The sequence below is a fragment of the Amphiprion ocellaris genome, chromosome 4 (assembly GCF_022539595.1).
Source record: "Amphiprion ocellaris isolate individual 3 ecotype Okinawa chromosome 4, ASM2253959v1, whole genome shotgun sequence".
NCBI classification, from domain to species: Eukaryota; Metazoa; Chordata; class Actinopteri; family Pomacentridae; genus Amphiprion; species Amphiprion ocellaris.
This window is the reverse complement of record NC_072769.1, coordinates 36,907,411-36,925,355: the sequence shown is the minus strand read 5'-3', so window position 1 is coordinate 36,925,355 and position 17,945 is coordinate 36,907,411. Positions and strand designations below refer to the sequence as shown.

Genomic DNA, 17,945 nt, shown 5'->3' with positions numbered 1-17,945 from the left:
AAAAAACCCAAATATAATTATAAGAATTGTCTAAGTTAAAGAGTTTAACCTGTTCATTGCCAATGGTAAGGTTTCCGTGAGCTTTCTACAATAAACGTAGCAAATTTGGTTATGTTCGCATTGTCTATGACATACACAAGTCCTTTTTTTATATTTTTACTTTAACCCGTGTGTGGTCTTAAGATCCTGAACACTGACAATGACCCGCCTCCCCTGAGCCTCTGAAATAAAGCAGCTTTACTGAATTTTCAATCCAAAATCTATTTTACATGACGAACCAACCTGTCCTGCATCACACTTTATGAATATCTGTGATTTTCTCTCTTCAGAGCTCAGAAAGATTGTGTTTAATCAGTGGACACCGCTCGTTTTTCTTATTACATTTTACCTATTATAACTGTTTTCTTTACTAAAGTAGAAGTTTATCATCGCTATTATTGCTGCTAAAGGTGTAAATATTATTTGGTTAGCAAGAGATAGTACTTGTATATCCTAAGAAGCAGAAATGTGCAGAAAGTAGCCTGAAATGCATTTTTTGAAGGGAGACAACAGTAATCTCAATTTCTCATATTGGGTGTGTGTTTTAGTGTTTTACTTCCGATTCAAAAATTACCCCAAGACAATCTGTGAGCCCTGGTGATGTACAGCTTGGATGAAAATATGTTGTTTCACTTTTTCTCTTGTTGGGGTCACTTCAGAAAAAGCCATCGAATTGAAAAAAGGTCATTCAGGGTTTTTTTCTGCTATTAAACATAGTTGCCGAGTCAACTATGCTTAATAGTCAACACGAGGGTTAATATTAGCTGATGGTTATTAAAAAAAAAAAAAAAATTATCCCTCTTTCATTGCAACGACGGGAAGTCTGTCCGTCACTGAAAGTCTTCCGACATGTGCAGCAGTAGAAATGCTCCGTGCAGCTAACGGACGTAGAGCCGCCTGTGGTTCGGTGTAGAAGCAGGTTCGTTGGACCATGAATCGCCGGCCGGGTGGATAAACGTCCGAAAAAAACCCTCCTGGCCATGAGTGGGGCTGTGTGTGGGCTCTCAGAGGACATGGACCGACAAATTGTAAAGGTTCGTGGGCTGACAAACCTCAGCGCAGAGCAGAGCGACCGACCTAACGCTAGCTAATGTTAACGCTGCTTGGGTAATTCGAGGTTTCACCCAAATATCACTAAACTTTTAGCCATGTTTGGTTAATACGCACAGACAGACGGTAGAAAGGCTAGTATTCCTCCCCCTCTTTTTTTCCCAAACGGTTTGGTCCTCTGCGAAGCCAACACAAACATAATTTGTAGAAGTATTTGAACACAAAACAGTCAGAGATGCTCTTGCTAGTGGTAATACTGCTGACTGGTTCTCTGTTCTTCAGTCTAATTTAACCTGCTATGTGTACATCTGCAACTTGATTTGTAGTAATACATAGAAAAAAAATTGCCCCTCTCAAAGCAAGAAAATAATTTTGAGTTTTCTTGTAAAATACAACTTAAAACAAGATAATTTCAAGATTGTTTGACTTAACAAGATATTTAAGATGTGTTGTTTTAAAGCAAGTCCCTCCATCTTGCTGAAATGTCACTTGTTAAGTGAATTTATCTTAAATCAAGTGGGATCAGACATTTTGACTAAAAATAAGACAAATAGACTTGGGAAGATTTTAAATTTTTGCAGTGTATTAGCATAGCAGCTAATATTGACACTTCCTAGTTAAAAAAATCCGCTATTATTCTGTATTTCCCCTAAATAATGCTTCAGTTATAGTTAGTAATGAACTCTAACTTGTGTAAGCACTATCATATTTTTATTTAGCAAAAATAACCATAAGGGAATGCCTGCTTTTTGGGAAATTTAGTCAATGAAATACCAGCATTAATGCAGAAATTATGTAAAAGTCTAGTTTAGCCAGAAAACAGTCTCTCTCATTGATTAGCAACGTTGCCTACAATGACTAAATACACAGCGGGCATTAAAAGGAGAGCTGCCAAGGTGTAAATATCAGAGCAAAACTTCTGAAAGGGCTTGTAAATCAGCATATTGCCTAGCTGTACCCTAGCATTGTAAACAGCTTCTTTATCTTTGCTGGATCTCAAAAACAAAATAACAAGAATTGGTAATCGCAAGTACTTATTAAAAAAAATATCTTGGTAATTCTTTCCAAATACACAGATGGTCAAAAAGCGTCTGATGGTGACCCTGTTTACTGTCTCTTTCAGGCTGTATGTGACGAGGACACAATGTCTTGTACCCGCATGGGGATGTCAGATTTGCCCGATGAGATCCTACTGTGCATCCTCCACTATGTTCCAGTGTGTGACCTGCTGCTGAATGTGGCAAACGTCTGCCATAAGTTACACACACTGTGCCATGACAAGACCCTGCTCACAAACGTCAACCTGTCTGAGGAATATCAGGTACATCCACACGGTTTTCTAAAAATCCTGAAGCTCATGTGTGTAACGTTCCTTATATTAAAAAAAGCAAACATTTCTTTTACATTTTAACATCCTTAACACCATTTCTTCAGGGGGTAATTTAAACTTCATTCATGTGTTGTCCTTCCAGGCTGAAGACCTGTTGTTTCGGCAGGTAGTGAAGCAGCTAGCGAATCATGTGCAGTCTCTCAGCCTGAATGGTTGCTACTGGCTGTCTGGTTCTACCCTGGATCATCTTGCACGCTGCAGAGGAGTGACCGACCTTGATGTCACGGGCTGTCGCCTCACTCCCCTTCGCTTGTCCCGTCTCCTCTCCTCCCTGTCTTTACTCAAATCACTTGCTTTTGATGTGACGGCTGACTTCGACTCGCTTCTGCTCAGTTCAGAGGCTGTGGACACCCTGAGCCGCCTGTCAGAGCTCAGACAGACTCTCTTCACACCGAGTTATGGTGTGGTGCCCTGCTGTTCGCAACTCCGCAGGTTAGAATCTGTCACATTATTAAGATTTCATGAGATATGTGTCCAGAATATTCAAGTTTTTAACACTGTGTTGTGGCTGTGTCGCTGCGTTGGGCTCAATTGATTTATATTAGAAAAAATAGGGGCAAACTTGCACAGTTTTGGAGACCTTGCACTTTAACAGGCGACTGTGCCACACCAGAATACAGCCACCTTCATGTATTTATTCCACTGGTAGAGTTTAGCAACACCAAACTAATGACACTCCTCATCTAAAGTGTATGTGCATTCACATTTTTATTCCTGCAAAGGATACAATATGTTACTGCTTGTTGGTGTGTCTTTGTGCTGTAGGCTGATGTTGCAGTTTGACATCCCAGATGTGACCAGAGAAGGTGTTGGTGTTTGCTGTCAGTTAATGGTTGGTCAGAGCAGTGTGCCACATTACCAGCAGCTGGAGGAGTTTACTGCCAGGCTTGCTCCAGGAGAGGTGAGTTTGTTAGTCCATATACATAAGATACTTGTCCTCATATACCAGCAGTATATGCTCTAATGTATCTGTGCGTTAATGTCCATAGGTAAACCAGACCTTGCTCCTTCTCTACCTGGCAGTGTTCAGTGTTCACGTTCCAAAGCGTCTCCGGGTTTTCCTCGTGTCAATTCCTGGCCCAAACCCCGCTCACTGGCCGGCAGCTCCCTCGCTGGCTCAGAGCTTGGGTCAACACGGTGACCTGGTGGCGCTGCAGCTCCCTCGGTCCTGGCTAGATTCTTCGTCACTCAAGCGAGCTCTGGAGGGAAACAGTCCCAGACACCTCAGCTTCAGCCGCTGCCCGGCGTTGTGGCCTCAGGTGTTTCAGTCGCTGCTGGAGGGAGGAGTCAGAGATGCCACGCAGCTGATCAGCCTGAACCTCAGTGGAATCAACCATGTTCCTTACTCAGAGTGCAGGAGTGTGGAAGATCAGTTGGTTGCTGGGACAATGAGGCAGCTGGCAGTTGGCTGCTCTAACATTAAACACCTAAACCTGATGCACACACACTATCATCATGAAAACTCACCTGGGCTGGATGGAGAATCACACCTGTGTGCCAGCTTGGCCAAATTCAGACACCTGTGCTCTCTCACGCTGCCTGCCTGCGCTCTGTCAGATGGCTTAAACACGAATCACATCTCCACACACAGCACGCCTCCCTCTCCGCTGTTCCAGGGGTTAAAGAAAGTTCCACGTGTAGGGATCCAGAATTACAAGCCTGATATAGAGTCTTGTCTGTTGGGAGACAGCACTTCAGGGCTTGCTTTGCTCTTAGCTGGCTGCCCTTTTTTAGAGACCTTTGAGCTCATTGGTCCCGGTTTTGCCTCTTTGCTGCCTCGACTTGAGCCTTGCACTCGTGCCAGTGTGGAGCCTCGTGGTATGTGTGCGTGGGCACGAGGCGTTGGCGATGCGCACATAGCAGCACTTGAAGCTTTGCCTCGATTGCATCGTCTGACTCTGGCTGGACTTCCTGGGGTGCTCAGGGGAACGGGCCTGGTACAGATGGCCAGACACTGCAGAGACCTGCACGTTTTATCTCTCGCCAATCTGGGATCACTGAAAATCATGAACTACACCCCTGCCTTGCTGGACATGCTGAAACACTGCACACAGCTGCAGGAACTCAGGTTAGAAGATGCCTGTGTGTACCACTCATTTACTGAAATAATACACGCTAAGTATTAGTGTGTATTATTGCTATCCATTTTATTTTCAGATGGATAGTAAAGTTCTAATTATTGTTATATGCCTCTTCCACTGACAGATTTTCTCTCTTTATAATCAAAGCATTTGTTTTTAGTTTGGTCTCATGTTAACAATATTATTAAATTAGCTAATCCTAAAATAGACTTTCTATAGTGGGCTGTCAGCTAGACTTTCTCTTTTGATATAAAGCCTGTTGTTAAAAAGTACAGTAACTCATTTATTCATTTAGCATCAGCAGAATTAGTTTTTTTTTTTAATCCGGCAAACTATACAGTCAGATTTTACCACAAAGTTTGAAGATTTGTTTAGTTAAATTTTTTGTCATTAAAGATTGTGTTTTAGATTCTCAACAAAATAGATATTACATCAGGTATTCTCATTAAAACTCACTGAACTAGTTTGGATTTGTAGTTCTGCTTAGTGTTCTTATTCATTGAACCCTGTGTGTGTTTCTCAGGTTAGAGCAGCCCTACCTGAATGCCAACGCCTTGTTCTTTGAGGCTCTGTCCTGCTGCTCTCGTCTCCAGCGTGTCTGCCTGATCTCACGTAGCGGCACCTTTGACCCGTCAGCCGTAGAAACCTTCATGGAGCGTTGCTGCCATGTCATCATGTGCCACATATTCATGGGCGGCACCTTAGTGGCTTGTCGGACACTGGAGAAAGTACTGCTGGACAGGTCAGTGATTGTGTTTGGCATGTTAAAATATGGGACATATTACTGTAGCTCAGACATTCCCCTTATAAGTCTAATTTCAAATGTCACTCTTTTTCCCTGTTTTGTTCTGTTAGATTTTCTGTTGGGCGCTCGGCTCTCAGCGTGGTCATCTATCCGTTACAACATGAAGACCTGCCTTCAGTGATCAGAGATATTCCGCTGACACTTCTGGATCGGATAACTCTATTTCAGAGTCACGTGGCTCAACCACCACATTTATCACCATTGTGACATCACCAGAAAGCTTCGGTGTGATTGGTGCTCAGCAGATGAGGTGCTCAGACAGTTTGTTTTTTCCTGCAGGAAATAAAATTCACAAGTGAAAGAGACTGACTGACTAATTGTCAACTGTATTTAGGTTTTTGAGTGTGTCATCCACAACAGTTACAGATTGATCTACAACAATACATCAGCTATGATTGTTTACATTTACATGACAGTAGTGACTGTTTTTAAAGGGAAACTTATTTACTCAGGCTGACAGGGTTCAACTTTATCGTTTCTGGGGCCTTGGTTGTCGTTGGTCATTTATGTTACTACATAACTCAGTTATAGAAGAAACAAGTGCCAAATATATGAATTGCGTATTTGTCCTAAAACTTTGTACCTGAGGCTATGATTTAAAGGAAATTGTAATAAACTCTATTTAAATTATTTTAAATCCTTTCCTGTGTACCATTCTTCTGCCCATGTCAAACTGTCACTTTCTACTGTTAGCACAAGTTTACATCAGTAATCCACTGCTGGGGTTGTGTCAAATAAGCTGAGAGGAATAGTGACATTTTAGGAAAGCTATTTTCTTTCTTGTTGGGAGTCTAGTGAGAAGATTTTACTCGTCTGGCCAATTAAAAGTGCAGCACAGTTTTATACACTGGTGCTGGTAGACAAATTTTTTTATCTTTTCTACAAAGTCAGGTCAGGTGTTTACCTGTGTTCAGTCAGCTAAACTAAGCTCTGTGCTTTGGCATACTGACATGAGAGTGTTTATGTAGATTCTCAGTCATCTGGTTCAAGTTAGTCTGAAGAGTTAGAATAAAGAAGCCTCTTGGATGAGAGGTGAAATGTCTTCAAAATTATAGGTAAAATCACATATCTCCTGTCGTGGAATTATCACATCGTGCCTAATTTTATTGTGATGCAAAAGGCTTTCCAAATTTAAACATTGTCTGTGCAAAATAAGAAAACTACTTCAACTTAAGTAATGGAAAAAATAGGATTTTTAAAATACTGATAGCCCCTGATGTTATTTTAATCGAACTTAATGTAAAAACAGACACTGTCTTTAAAAATAGCACAGACAGATCCTTTAAAATGTCAAGCTCATTAGAAGCTCTATGGCTCGATCAGATTATTAACATTTGCATAAGGAATTTGAATTTTACTTACTATATAAATCTCCTCGCAGCTACAAAATTCTAAATAAAACTTGAACACAACATGACCAGAGATGTTCATAGATCATGAACCAACTACAGACAGAAATCATTCCCAGGAAACTGTTACCGTTTAGCGACAAAAAACAACTTTCCATGCCAGTAATAAAATAATTAAATACATAAATATAAAATAAATTAATTTTGGAGCCCTCTGCTGCCCGAGAGAATTCCTTGACCTGCTGCTATCTTGCTTTACTTGCATGATCATGGAGCCTTTACCATTGATATTTACAGTCTAATTTGTTTGTAGCTTCACTCCTTCCTGTCTGTGGATTTTGACAGTTTGAACAACTAATATAATTATTATTTCTCATTATTACTGTAACTTATGTCTCTGTAGTCTTTCTCGTCTAGATCCTCACTGTTTTAACCTCATTTAACCCAGGAAAAGAGGCGAAAACGACTTTTGTGGGGGCAAATTAACATCTGTATCATACAGTGTGTGGTCTTTAGTGCAGCACCCAGTCTACAGCAGCAGCACAGGCTTACTAATCTATTGAAGATGTAGTCGATCGGAGTGTGATATCCTAATTCAAGTAGGTGAAGCTTTTACAACAATGTATTTAAGTCAATGATAAATAGAGATGTTTGATTTAAATTATCGATTATATTACTTCACTTTAAGTGCCAAACTAGCATCAAAACAGGGCCCTTTACAAGTATGTTCTGATATCCATTATTCAGGTCTGCGCGAGTTTGCGTCACACAAACACCGCGGTTTCTCTGAAACGCTAAGAGCTGCGTAGTTACCCTCCAAATGGTTTTGAAAGTTGATTATACTGGGTTGTTTAACACTCGACATGTTCAGCTATCGTTTTTATTAGCAGGATAAACTGTTAATTATGTTATGACGTGTTAACAGACAGTTTGACTCGCCTTTATCACGCCAGCTTAGCAGAGCTAGCGCTTTAAGACGTATTTATGAATCAGCTATACAAGAAGTGTTAAGCTATGCTAAACTAATGTGTTATCAGCTGTGGCTACATATAAGTCGTGTGTTGTGAGTCAGGAACGTGTCGACTGAGCAAAATGGACACTAAAGTGGGAGATTTACTGCAGTGTGATGACCAGCTGAGGACAACGCTGCACTGTGATGACAAGGAGAAGGTAATTTATCAGAGACTTTGATCATATTAGGTGCTAACATGAGCCTTGCTGTGTTTCTTTTGACATTACCATTGTGATTTTCGCACTCAGCTTCGCAGGAAGTTGGCCCAGTTACAAAGGGAATATCTCAGGACAGCCCAGAGACTACAGGTGAGATGGATTGTCCTTCACTGTGCTTTCACCGGTAAGACATGGAACAGCTTTGCCTCATATACATGTTGATCTGCACACAGCGTGCTGAGCGCTTGGAGGCAGTGCGGAAACATGTGAGGAGCAGGATCACTCAACAGAACCAACAAGACCAGAAAGGTCCACAGGTTTCATCTAATCCCCGTCTCAACCCACCTGCATTGGTCCTGAACAACAGTAATGCAACAGACACGGGCATATCCCAGAGCCAGGGACACACTGAAGGTGAGTCTGCCCTGATCTAGTCTCACATTCTGTTGCTCTGACACAGAGCTGTGTAGAATGGTCTGGCACCACAGTGTTATATCAAATTAAAGCTCTGGTGCATTTGTATTTCTTTAAACCACTCACAATCATATTGGGCACAGCTATGTGGCTTTGGTGTTCCCTCAAAGTAGTGACAGGAGAGTTATTTGGATAGAACATCTGAAATGCAGTGAGTTGAGCCCTGTGATTAGTTTTAATGAAGTAGTAGACCTGCTTTATTACACAATCCAAATCTTCAGGAAAACTTGAAAATTTTGGTGTGGTAAGCTGCTGCCTGGTGGTTGTCATTGTGGGTTTTGAAGACAGTAACGCTTAGATTGCAGAAGGGAATTAGAATACTGCATGAAATGCACAGCCAATGGCAACCTTATATGTGCAATGAACAACCACTAGTCCTAATCTAATGGTCTGTTTCATTGAGCATAACTGCAGTGATCAAACAGCTACACCAAAATCAATCAATTAGTTCTTGCTTACATAAACAGACCATAATTTTTTTGCTTGGATGAATCTACACTGTCATAACTGTGTGAAGCAGAAAATGTTTTGCAAATTAGAACGCATAACTTATCTTATGTTTTACCACAGATTCTGATAACCCTAGGAGGAGCCAAGTGATCAGATTCCTGCTCCCCTCTGATGCTGCTTGTCCACAAACACCAGATCCTTGCCATGATACATTAAGAGGTCACAGACCCAGTCCAGCCCTCCGCCTCAGGTCACGGCGAAGCCGCTTACGCTGGGAAAAGAGGAGTGCTGACGCTGGCAGGAGTACAGGCTACAGCGAAAAACATCAGGAGCAGAGGGAAGGGATTGAAAGTGCTGGAACAGCAGAAGAAGGGGATAAAGTCAAGTCAGAACAAGCAAATGCTGCAAATGAAATTGAAGACTTATTTTCTAGTACAGAATCGGATTCTCCCTCTCGGCTGCTTACACACTGGAACACACATGGTTACACTGAAGCAGGAGATATGGAGGGAATGGAGATCCAAGGACATGAAGAACAAAGGCAAAAAGAGACTGAGTTGAAAACTGAAGAGATACAAGAGTCACGGTCATCTGACTTGTTGCTCACATGTTGCAACCCTGCTTCAGCCACAGAACAAAGGGGACAAGATGGCACACAAAATGGAGGAAGGAAAGAGAGAGTGCAGGATGGTGAACATATTAGAGAACAGCGAGAAAAAAGTCTGTGTGATGAGAACAGTAATAAAGACATTCAACAAAATGCAACTGAGAATGTAGACAGTGAAAACAAACATAATAGTGTGGAAGTAAAAGAGGAAAAGAACGGGATCACAGGAGATGGAAAAGGTGTGAGCCTTCTAGGCTCCTGTACCTTAGTGGAAGGACTGCTTTTTCCAGTGGAGTACTACGTTCGAACCACAAGGCGTATGTCGCTTTCACAGAGCCAGCCCGACATGCAGGCTGTCATAGTGTCCCAGCTGAACGTGGGACGAAAACGCAGAAGCCAGGGCCGCGGCAGAGGACTCAGTAGGAGCACACACACCACTGAACGTTCAGATCAGCACATCCAGACAGATTGCTCCTCTGTGACGGCTGCACCTACATCTGTAGATCCTCTGAAGCCATCACATGTGCAACTTTCCAGTGCATCTGCTGTCCACAGTCAGGGCTGCAGCAAGATTTTAGATCACACCAACCCAGAAGCTTGTTTTTCTTCCACGGTCACCACTGCTTGTCCAGCCAGGGACAGGAGGAGGAAGAGAGGTAGAGGCAGAGGAAGACCTCAGACCCCACGGTCAGCTGTTGGATTAAACACCTATCAGCTAAGCTGTTTTCAAACCTCAGGTGATCCTCAACCCACCAGCACCCTGGTCTCCTCCTCTGAGTCTCTTCATGGAGCTGATGGACCAAAGCCCTGCCTCACCCCAGAGACTGTTTCAGTTTCGGATGAATCCCAACCTGTGTCCATCCTCAGCACTTCTACGCAGTCTTGTCCTGCAGTTAATGAAGCTCCATCCTACTGTGCCTCGGAACATCTGAAGAAGAACTATCCCATCTTTCTGAAGAACACTGTCAAGGCTGACATGGCCCCACAGATAACCAGAGGTAAGACCCTGAATTTTTGGTTATGTAGTAGATAGTAGGAATAGCACTGTATGTAATCAGTTAAAGGAAACAGCTTGTGTTCATTTAGCTTTTCACTATTAACTATAATAACCCCTTAAAGTCTCTGACCAGTTGCTGATTTTAGCACTGAAACCTCATTACTGTAACTCAAAGTTACATATTTAGATTATTTGCCATGAAAGTCCCTGCCTTAAAATGGCCTAGATGTAACTCGGTACCATTGCCTCCACTAAAATGTGCAGAAGTCGCTGCATATCTTTCTGCTCATCCCTCCGCTACTTGCTGAAGCTCAAACTGCTTATGCCACCTTATGGCTCCGTGCTATTGACTTCCAAAAATTTCTTTCCAAAATGTATGTAAACCATGTTAAAGATTCTTACTGTTGTGTTGACTGGCATGTTCTTTTACTGAGGTCAAAACAATCCCATTGATTGTGTTCTCCCAGCTTGCCAGCTCAGTTAAACGTCATGTGTGAGTACAGTGAAGCCTAGTGATGTCATTCCCAGATAGTGCAAACTGCTGAAATGCTTAAAAAGTATACAGTAGTAAGTTTTGTTCAAAATAATGCAAGATCATTGAAAGTGTTCACTGTTTTCTACAAACTGTAAACATACTGGACAAGCACACATGATGATACTGAATATATTTATAAGAGTCAAATTGAATAAATCAACTCTGCATTGTGTTTATACATAAGTGATGAACAGTAGTAAAAGAGCAAAACAAATGGCCAGCCTGATCGATTACATTGGAACGTCCATGACAGGAGCATGTTTCTGAAGGAATGCTTTGTCTCTCTGCATCGTCTCACATTCTTTCATTCATTCTATTCTATTGTTTTCTACTTCAGGCACATCAAGCTGGCCATCTCTCCTTTTGCCTCCGTCTCCACCGGCTCAAGCATCTCTTTTTCCTCTGCCGTCTCCGTCCGCTGCCACCCTGGTCAACAGCCTAATAAAAATGGATATACCTCAAGATTTTCATCTCCCAGATGAGCATTTTGCCTCCCTTAAGCTGCACAAGCTTCGCCAAATCGCCATGGAGTCGGGACTTGAACATTTGTCATCTTCATCTTACAACATGCAAAACAGCAACTGCCAGTCTGACCCTCGATGCAGCAGCAGTGACGCAGTGACGCATCTTCTACTCCCACTCAGCCTCACGCCCAAAATCACAACTGCACCCCGTCCGAATGAAGAACTCCAGGCTGCTACAGCGTCTATAGACCTCTCAATTTCATCAATAGAACACAAGCTTAAAGATAAATTGATAAACCCGTCCTTAAGTGGAGAGCCATCTGACCGAGACATTACAGAAACCCATGTAGGGCAGCTGACTGAAAACCTCCACGATGAGACTCACTCCAGCCCAACAGAAACTACATCACTGTGTGCTGATGACTGTGTAGATAAATGTAAAAGGAATGAAGCTGAGGTACTGAACAGCTGTAGCCAGAGTATCCTATCAGTGAGCAACACACACAGATCTGTAAAATATACCGACAAACCACAGCCTCATTTCCACTGTGCAGACAGACTCGTAGGCAAAGAGAGTGATAATGTGACTGAATTATCAGGGAGTATACAGCAGCCTGCATCAGAAAAACAAATGAGGTATAGTGGTGCAGACCAGCCTTTAGAGGATCTGAGATCTGACAACCCCCAAACAAGAAACAGAGCTGTCACTGAGACTATTACTTTTGCTTGCCCTCTACAGGAAGCGCCTGAGGAACCTCCTAACAGCTCCACTGCTTTACATACATGTAATGACACAAAAGATGCACAGGACTCTCCTGTGAAGCATCCGAAGGTGAAATCTCCTACTGCACATTCAAAAGAACCTTCAGAACCCAGCGTGAATCTTTCCACAAACAAACTAATTGGAAATAAGACCCCATATGTAATGCACCACAGTGTCCACTCTCAGCTCCTGTTGACTTCTCCTCCGGCTTCAGCGGCCGACCCCTTCATAACCCCACGCCTGCCCTCGTCCACTCTAACCTCCAGCCCCACACTGCCCTCAGTAGGACTCACACCTCACCCTGTCACCGGCAGCCTCCCCCTCACCTCCTCTCCCTCTGCCCCTTCTCTCACCCTGCCTCCCCCTCACAGTCCGTCCACACAGGCGCTCTCTCCTCCAGCTCTCTCTCCATGTCCGTCCATCTCCTCCCTCCCTCCCAGCCAGCCTGAACCTGCTACCTGCACAACTCCCTCAAGCCTTCAGCTGCAGGAGTCATGTGGGCAGGCAGGTCTGACAACAGAGGAAAAAGCAGAGGAACGCATGATGAGATGCACACTCACACTGAAGGTAAAAAAAAGGTGTTTTTCATGTTGTACAATAAAGGATTATCAGTTTGCTTAAATCACGTTCTGTTTTGATTAAATAAGTCATCAGTTCTTTCCTGTGTAGAAGTGTGTGTACCTGCAACATCTGTGACATGTTTTCTGAGTGAAGTGTGTGTGTTTTTAGGCTGCAGCAGGAGGCAGTCTGGTTGATGCATGTTGTCTTCCTGGATCCTCGGGCCGTTTGTGTGTAGCAGCCGCAGGAAAGTGGGCTGTGTGTCTTTGGAGTCAGACTTCAGCGTCTGACTGGAGCTTAGTACATACATGGACCTTCAATGAGGTGAGTTTTAATGTACGCTCACATGTATGTCTGCATATCACAAGTCTTAAAGGTACACTGTGGAGGTTTGTACAATGTTGAGCAGTGTTTTGTTGATATTTTTGTGCCTGATGACTCCTATAGGACGGTGCTGGAACACACAGTCCTGCTGACGTTTACACTGAGTGGCAGTTGGTTGTTGTAATCTCCTAAAAAAAAAACATAACAGTTACGTGATAATGACAGTGAAGACTGCTGTCATGTAAACATGGATGTAAACAATGCACAATAGGATTAAAATTCATTAAATTGTCTCTGGTAACATTTTGTTAAGAATTTATTAATTTATTATTTCTTAAGTCTCAAAGATACAGACAATGCTTTCTTTTTTCCCCCATTATTTATAAAGATGAGATGAGTTTTATTGATCCCACAGTGGGGAAAGTTCACCAAAACATCGATTAATCAAAAAAAAAAAATTGTACGTAAATTGGAAATGAGCATTAGTTCACCTGAGCAATTTTATACAACTACAGGAAGAGTCGTGGTCCACTTACATCAGGAGAACATACAGCTGCTGGCAGATGCAGATGTGGTGCGGGACATGAACATTAATTTTCAAGTGTAATTTCTTTATATATGTGTTTTTGTTGTTGTTGTTGTTTACAGCCAGTGATCAGCGTGTTTGCTGTCCCGGATGCTGCTAGGCTGATGTGTGTGACTCTGGGTCAGTTGGAAATCAGAGAAGTCAGGTGAAGACAACACAATACATGAGACTGTCTGCCTTGAATTTTAACATTTTAAGTTAGGTGTTTGCACAAGAATTAAGCTTGGAGGTACACTAAGTATAGTATTCATTGGACATCTCCAGGTTGGTTAACTCATTTTAGCTGCAGAAACAGGCTTCTGCATCTGCACTGCTAAATCATAACTGCATGTGTGTTGTTGATGTGCACAGGATGCTGTCCTGCTCCAGCCTCGTACAAACACTGTTCTGTGAGGGTGTCGTCCAGGCAGCTGTGGGAGTGTCCAAGTCCAGAGTGGTCACCTCCTCCCACTCAGCGACAGGTTCCACTCTGCAGGTGTTTACGCTGTCAGACAACAGCAGGTAACGCAGTGTATTTATCCTCCCTCAGATCTTGTCTCATTGCACAAATATCTTAATGTTTCTTCTCTCTTTCAGCTCACCAAGCTCTCTGCCTCTTGCGTCTCCTGGAGTTTGTGTTGGAGCCCTCGCTCCAGTGGACGGAGTTTCTGATTCCCTCATCGGCACAGACGAAGGTGGACACCTCTTTGTTTGGTAAGCCAGACTGAGATGATGACAGGTCCAAGTCATTGATATGTTGATGGTCACCTTGCAGCAAATAATTTGTTCGCATTTTAACCCTATTCAGTTCTGTTTTGAGTGTTTCTTTGGTTGCTGTGTTTTTCTTTGTGGGCAGACTGAGTCATTGACTAAGAGTTAGTGGCAGTGCTTGCTCAGGGCCACTGGACTGACATACTGACAGACAAGAGATGTGTTCAGTCTTTGGACTGGAGAAATTGTTTTGTTTTTTGAAGGGACTTTTTAACAATTGTGCATCTTTTTGTAAAAGTCACACTGCAGACATAGAAAATGAAAACAATGTGAGAGAAAAGGACTTAACGAGCAACTGAGGACAGGAAAAGATTGACTAATTGATCTATAGCTGTAGTTACATAAACCTGACCACATTGTAAACAAGTCAGTAACCACACATACATACCTGTGGACATTTGATTTTTTTGTATCAGCTTATGCAGCTTATGAAACTGAGAAAACCAGAGTGAGTGAATATAAGTGGGTAGACGCATGACTCAGAATGTATTCACTACACTGGCACCTAAAAAGGTCATGTCGTGTTGTGTTCACAACTTGTTGCTGCCTCCTTGTGGCGGTTTAACTATTGAATGTCTCAACATAAACGCTCCATAGTTGCTCTTAGACATGAATAGCATGTAATCTCAGTCATTTTAGCTCCTGTAATGTTCACCTATAGTGCTCACACAGACTGCCGCTGTTTGCAGTTCAGTGTTTTTTGTTTGTTACAGGAATTTAAAAACTGGACAGCTGCTGTGTAGAATCCCTCTCGGAGATGGTTTATCACACACAGCCTGTCTCAGAGGATACTCCTACTGTGTAAGAAGCCTCTTGTCATAAAAATCCCTGTGCCTCTGTAACCGTTTTAATCTTTAGGTGACTGTACAACGGTGTGTTTTCTTGTATGTTGCTGTGCAGGGAGTGCTGTTTGTCCTGCTCCAACATCAGTTTTTAAGCTCACTGGAAGAAGAAAAAAAAGACGCGAAGATAAAAGATGGGGTGCTTTGGGATAAGGAGATGAAGACTTCCTTGTTCTCTTTGGTCGCCATTAACCCTTTGAGTGGAAAGTCCGTCCTGGCTACTCAGCTGTATCCACCAGAAGCCTGGTCTGGCAGGTGAGATGAGAGCTGAGAGAAGACAAGGCCTATATTTGTGCTTTGAGTTCGACCCCCCACCAGGCCCAATACTGATACAATAGTAGCTTGAATTTTTTTATTTTAAAATACCTTTGTTTCTTGTATTTTACATGTTTAATTAAAAAAGAACTTTCTAATACTGGCCCAGTGCTAATAGGTTCTTACTTGTGACATGTAACAAAGCAGACAATGCTGTGAGTTGTAGTTTCAGAACACAGATTGGTGACTACAGATAGAAAGAGACGGTTTGCACCAGATCCAGAGCAACTCATTTTTAAATGTATTTTTGGTATTTTATCAAGAATTAATTAAAAAAATATAACAATACTGATGGGCTGCATAGTGGTGTAGTGGTTAGCACTTTCGCCTTGCAGCGAGAAGATCCCTGGTTCGCGTCCCGACCTTCCTTGGATCTTTCTGCATGGAGTTTGCATGTTCTCCCTGTGCATGCGTGGGTTTTCTCCGGGTACTCCGGCTTCCTCCCACAGTCCAAAAATATGCTGAGGTTAATTGATCATTCTAAATTGCCCGTAGGTGTGAATGTGAGAGTGCTTGTTTATCTTTGTATGTGGCCCTGCGACAGACTGGTGACCTGTCTAGGGTGTCCCCTGCCTTCACCTGAGTCAGCTGGGATAGACTCCAGCCCCCCCCATGACCCTAGTGAGGATTAAGCGGTGTATAGATAATGGATGGATGGGACAATACTGATATAATATGAAAAATGTTGAATGCAGTAATCAGACAGGCTGATAATCGGTCGACCTGTAATTCGTGCTTGTCTGTATGAAAACATTAATGTATTCACCTCTGCCTCTGTGCCATCCAGGTTGTGTGAAGCCGACGTGAGCCGCTCCAGCGTGGTGGGCCTGAGTCAGAACGGCTGTGTGTGTGTTTGGGAGCTGGGTGGTCGGTGGGGTTCACAGATGGTGTCGGATCCTGAGAGTGAAGGCTGGCAGTTGGCTCGATGGGGAGGGGAAGACATGCTGGTGACTGGACATCACAACGGAGACGTGACTTTACACTGCTGCAGTACAAACCACACTCAACTCTGCCTCTAAAACAGATTTTAATCCAACGTAAAGGGTCTTTCTGTCTGTCAGAAGACACTTGAGATACTACAACATCACATTGGGACACTGTGCCCAATAGGATTTTTAGTTATATCTGCTTCTCTCGTTTAGCTGACATGATTCCATTGGTCGCCTATATTGCATTACAAAAAACCTTAGTCTCAGCTTAACAAAAATGTAACATTCAGGTACAGGTTTGTCTTGATACTCACTTGGACACTGTGCTGCACAAACACACTGTAAAATGAACATCTTTCATAAGCCTGAGGCCACTAGTAAAGCTTTATTTGAAAACATAACCTCACCAAGACAGCCCTGTTCAGACCTATTTTCTTCCTTCCTTTGGAAATGAAATGTTAATAGCGCATCTTCACACACTGAACCTTGTTGTGTAAATATATCCAATTTTGTGTTTTAATGCTACTTTTTTGACTGTTATCTGTTCATGTGCATGCATGTTGTTATATTTAAAGAAAATGTTTATTTTAATATTTACATTAAACATTCATGAATTCTTTTGTATTTTTTTTTGACTATGCTCATACTTAAAATAACTGTCAGTGATATTTTAATGATGCTTTTTCCAAAAAATAACCAAAAATGTGATGTATTAATCAGCAGTAATATGAACTGGTTAAAATTTAGCTCCAACTGTACCAGCTGCAACTTTTCAGTAAAGCTGACACATTATTGGCTTATTAGTTTAGGATCTATTTATATTACACAGTACATATGATTCTGCAATGAATGTTCAAACAAAGTGCATCACTGATAAGAAGTTGCTTTGTTGTCTGAATAACATAAGCATATGGCAATATTTCTGACAAATGACATTAGATAAGATGGACATGTGTAGGTGATGATGTAATATTGAATCAGCTGTTTCTTTTAGTTTTATATGCACGCTCAGCAGGAGTCCCGTTACAAGATTCTACATGGTCAAATTTTCTTTTTGTTTTCTATATAAAATAACAAACTGAAGCAACTTGTGGGTTTCTAAACATTTCAAGCTGTAATAAATTTAACGTTTGTCAAAAACTGCTATTTTATGCAGTATATATTATATTATGCAAAAGGTAAAATGTCTGTACTTATATAGCACCTTTCTTCCTTAGTGATAGTGCTTTACAATACCATTCACTCACCAATGGCGACAAAGCTGCCATTGGGAGCAACTTCGGGTTCAGTGGGGATCGAACGACCAACCTTGTGATCTTCTGCGTGACCCACAGCTGCTCTCATGTTTGAATATTTTGAGAGCACCTGCAAATGATTTGTTAGCGTAGTCTTCCTTAACTATTAAGTTGTTTTTTTTTGTTTTTGTTTTTTTTAAGTTTGTCGCAGCTGAAATTGAGACTCATCAGA

General features: G+C 42.2%; 2 protein-coding genes across 2 annotated transcripts; both read left to right on the top strand.

Annotated features, from left to right (window-relative positions):
* The first annotated feature begins 887 nt into the window (after positions 1–887).
* fbxl18 (F-box and leucine-rich repeat protein 18) lies at positions 888–6,002 on the top strand. Its single transcript, XM_023266782.3, has 7 exons — positions 888–1,073; positions 2,213–2,410; positions 2,562–2,911; positions 3,245–3,380; positions 3,469–4,547; positions 5,084–5,302; positions 5,416–6,002. The coding sequence occupies exons 1-7, from the start codon at positions 1,020–1,022 to the stop codon at positions 5,570–5,572; spliced, it is 2,193 nt and encodes a 730-aa protein (XP_023122550.1). The 5' UTR covers positions 888–1,019; the 3' UTR covers positions 5,573–6,002.
* Positions 6,003–7,506: 1,504 nt separating this feature from the next.
* palb2 (partner and localizer of BRCA2) lies at positions 7,507–17,095 on the top strand. Its single transcript, XM_023266784.3, has 12 exons — positions 7,507–7,884; positions 7,975–8,034; positions 8,118–8,298; positions 8,929–10,413; positions 11,285–12,741; positions 12,904–13,056; positions 13,705–13,787; positions 13,994–14,143; positions 14,219–14,335; positions 15,106–15,193; positions 15,293–15,489; positions 16,337–17,095. Exons 1-12 carry the CDS (start codon positions 7,807–7,809, stop codon positions 16,566–16,568), a joined length of 4,281 nt encoding a protein of 1,426 aa, XP_023122552.2. The 5' UTR covers positions 7,507–7,806; the 3' UTR covers positions 16,569–17,095.
* The last annotated feature ends 850 nt before the right edge of the window (positions 17,096–17,945 follow it).

Excerpts from the sequence above, each read along its gene's own strand:
- fbxl18 (XM_023266782.3), top strand. The coding sequence starts at position 1,020 with ATGAGTGGGGCTGTGTGTGGGCTCTCAGAGGACATGGACCGACAAATT. Across the intron at positions 1,074-2,212 it reads TGGACCGACAAATTGTAAAG|GCTGTATGTGACGAGGACAC; the intron begins GTTCGTGGGCTG and ends TGTCTCTTTCAG. Across the intron at positions 2,411-2,561 it reads ACCTGTCTGAGGAATATCAG|GCTGAAGACCTGTTGTTTCG; the intron begins GTACATCCACAC and ends TTGTCCTTCCAG.
- palb2 (XM_023266784.3), top strand. The coding sequence starts at position 7,807 with ATGGACACTAAAGTGGGAGATTTACTGCAGTGTGATGACCAGCTGAGG. Across the intron at positions 13,788-13,993 it reads TTGGAAATCAGAGAAGTCAG|GATGCTGTCCTGCTCCAGCC; the intron begins GTGAAGACAACA and ends TGATGTGCACAG. Across the intron at positions 14,336-15,105 it reads GGTGGACACCTCTTTGTTTG|GAATTTAAAAACTGGACAGC; the intron begins GTAAGCCAGACT and ends TGTTTGTTACAG.